At 46.0% G+C, this 3,392-nt stretch overlaps 1 protein-coding gene across 1 annotated transcript; it reads left to right on the top strand.

Moving 5' to 3' along the window:
- LOC126672382 (uncharacterized) lies at nucleotides 1–2,985 on the top strand. The gene is made up of 3 exons (XM_050366332.1): nucleotides 1–709; nucleotides 755–2,231; nucleotides 2,358–2,985. Exons 1-3 carry the CDS (start codon nucleotides 1–3, stop codon nucleotides 2,983–2,985), a joined length of 2,814 nt encoding a protein of 937 aa, XP_050222289.1.
- Nucleotides 2,986–3,392: the final 407 nt, after the last annotated feature.

Below are 3,392 nucleotides of genomic sequence, written 5' to 3'. Positions count from 1 at the left end.
ATGTGTGTCGATTTCACAGACTTGAACAAGGCCTGCCCAAAGGACAGCTACCCGCTCCCCAACATAGACCAGTTAGTGGACTCAACAGCCTGCTATCTTCTATATAGCGTCGTAGACGCAGCGCAAGGGTATCATCAAATACCGATGGAGGAGAAGGATCAAGAGAAAACTTCATTCGTCACAGATCGAGGGACGTACTGTTACAAAGTCATGCCGTTTGGATTAAAGAACGCAGGAGCCACCTATCAACGTCTGGTCAACTTTATGTTCCAAGACCAGCTGGGGAGGAATGTAGAGGCCTACGTGGATGACATAATTGTGAAAAGCCTAACAGCAGAGGAACATGCCCAGGACTTAGAAGAAACCTTCAAAGTCCTGAATAAGTTCGGAATGAAACTCAACCCGGCAAAATGTGCTTTCGGTGTTAAAGCAGGGAAATTCCTAGGCTATCTGATCAGCCAACGAGGAATAGAAGCAAACCCAGAAAAGATCCAAGCAGTGATAGATATGAAGGCCCCCCCGAGTGTGAGGGATGTACAGAAGCTGAATGGCAGAGTCACGACACTGGGACGTTTCATTTCTTCCTCAGCCAAAAAATGCCTGCCGTTTTTCAAACAACTCCGGAACATGAAGAAATTCAAATGGGATGAGGATTGCCAAGTCGCATTCGAAGAATTAAAGTCATTCTTGACTAACCCGCCCCTATTGAGTTGGCCCGTAGCCGGGTAGAACCTGTATCTGTACTTATCGGTAGGGAGAGAGACTATCGCCTCAGTACTAGTACGGGAGGAAGAGGAGGAGCAACGGCCGATATACTACATAAGCAGAACGCTAAAAGGGGCAGAGCTCAATTACCCAACCATAGACAAACTTGCACTTGCCGTCGTTATAACCACCAAAAAGCTCAAACCGTATTTCCAAGGACACACAGTCATAGTGCGCACAAACCAGCCTTTGAGGAAAGCATTGTACCGACCTGAGACTTCAGGACGATTGGTCAGTTGGTCGGTACAACTGGGAGAGCACGACATCAGGTACGAACCAAGAACCACCTTGAAAGCCCAGGCACTCGCGGATTTCGTGGCAGAGATGACAGAAAAACCGTGTGACTCAGCAACCGAGGAGTTGACATGGAACCTATTCGTAGACGGAGCCTCCAGTGACCAAGGAGCCGGAGCAGGTGTAGTCCTATTAGGACCTCACAAAATCACAATTGAGTATGCAGTACACCTAAGCTTCAAGGCTACCAACAATGTGGCAGGTACAAATATGTTTTATTCATTTCTCAGGCAAATATTTATGCCATATGCTAACAATGTAGCAGAATATGAGGCCATCTTAACAGGACTCGAAATCACAATTGAAGTAAAGGCGGAAAAGTTAAAAATCCACAGTGATTCCCAACTAGTCGCTAGCCAGGTGCTGGGACAATTCCAGACCAAGGACCAAAACATGGCGAAATACATGGCAAGAGCAAAGGAACAACTCAAGAAGATCGAAAAGAACGGAGGACAATGGGAAATCATACCCATCCCCAGAGAAGAGAACACCAGAGCAGATGCAATAGCCAAGGCAGCCGTAGTGAAAAGCCAACTATACGTATCACTCCAAATGAAGGAGGAGCGGTTAACACCAACAGTAGAGGAGCAGCAGGTGTTACCAGTCGCAGTCCTTGATCCATGGATGCAACCCATAGTGGCATATTTAGCGGACGGAGTCCTACCTGAAGGACGTACCGATGCGGCTAAGCTAGTTCGAATTTCCTCCGTTTACTCACTAATAGAGGGAGCACTGTACCGGACCTCAGTCACACACCCATGGTCTAAATGCATATCACTAGAAGAAGGAAGCTACGTCCTTCGGGAAATCCATGAAGGAGAATGTGGAGCTCATGAGGGCGCAGTAACTCTATACAGAAAAGCAATGTTACAGGGATTTTATTGGCCCACGATGAAAAAAGACGCTGAAGAAATGGTCAAGAAGTGCGATAAATGCCAGAAATTTGGGTCGCTCATCAGAACCCCAGCCGCTCACCAGTCAACTATTGGAAGCCCTTGGCCCTTCATGATCTGGGGAGTAGACATACTGGGACCTTTTGTCCCAGCGAGAGGACAGGTAAAGTTTATAGTCGTCGCAGTCGACCATTTCACCAAGTGGATAGAGGTACAACCCATGAGCACCATTACAAGTAAGAAAATCCAGAAGTGGTTATCAAACGAAGTCATGAGCAGGTATTTGGTATTTTTCATTTTTTTCCTTTAGTCAAAAGCAAAACGAAACCACACATTAACATGTCACAGGTTCGGCACTCCACATGCCCTAGTCAGAGACAACGGGAAGTAATTTGACTGCGCCAGCTTCAGAGATTTCTGCACTGAGCTAGGAATTCTCTTAAAATTCTCCTCAGTAGCACACCCGCAAACCAACGGACTAACAGAAGTCACCAACCGCACCATCCTTTCTGGAATAAAGAAGCGGCTAGGAGACTTAAAAGGGAGATGGATTGATGAGCTTTATCATGTGGTCTGGGCCTATCGAACCACCCCCAGAAAAGCAACAGGGGAAACCCTATTTCGCCTCACGTATGGCACCGAAGCTGTTCTCCAAGTAGAACTTGGAATGCCAACCTTACGAGTTCAGGTCTTAGACGAAGATCGCAACGAGGATTCCCTGAGGCTATGCCTGGACCTCCTCGAAGAAAGAAGACAGCAGGTAGCAATCCGAGCTGAGGCATATCGCAGACAGATGACCAAGTATCACAACGCCCGAGTCAAAGAAAGAAAATTCGAAGAAGGAGACTTAGTCTTGAAAAAGGCAGAAATTGGAAGAGGAGCCGCCAGAGTTGGAAAATTAGAGGCCAAGTGGGACGGTCCATACCGCGTAGTAGCAGTAGTCGGCAAGGGCGCATACAAAATAGCTCACCTAGATGGGACTCCATTACCTCGGACTTGGAATGTTGAAAATCTGAAGCTATACCTTCAGTAAAAGATGTAACCACCATTCATGAATAAAGTTACTTCTTTTCTTCTTACTTTATTTAAATTTATTCATTTATGTCAGCCATATGAGTAGAACCAGTAGTATGACGAAGACACAGGACGCAGCTACACATGTTCATATAAAAAAAAAAGAAGAGGAACGCAATCAAAGTATATGACACAACAAGACGACTCTGCAAACAGTCGCCAACATTTGAAATACGAAAATACAAATTATTCGGTTAATCAAAAGAAGGGAGTCTACTATAAAGACTCCCCAACTACGTACAAAAGCTACCTAACAAGTAGCAAGAAAAGAAACAAAACGGCCAAACACACGGCCTATACATCTTCCTCTGGCAGGGTCGCTCCCTCCTTTGGACCAACCGCATCTCCTACGGGAAGCAAAATGTC

Source organism: Mercurialis annua, linkage group LG3 (genome assembly GCF_937616625.2).
Source record: "Mercurialis annua linkage group LG3, ddMerAnnu1.2, whole genome shotgun sequence".
Classification (NCBI taxonomy): Eukaryota; Viridiplantae; Streptophyta; class Magnoliopsida; order Malpighiales; family Euphorbiaceae; genus Mercurialis; species Mercurialis annua.
The sequence above is the reverse complement of the archived record's forward strand: the minus strand, read 5'-3'. Positions and strand labels throughout refer to the sequence as shown.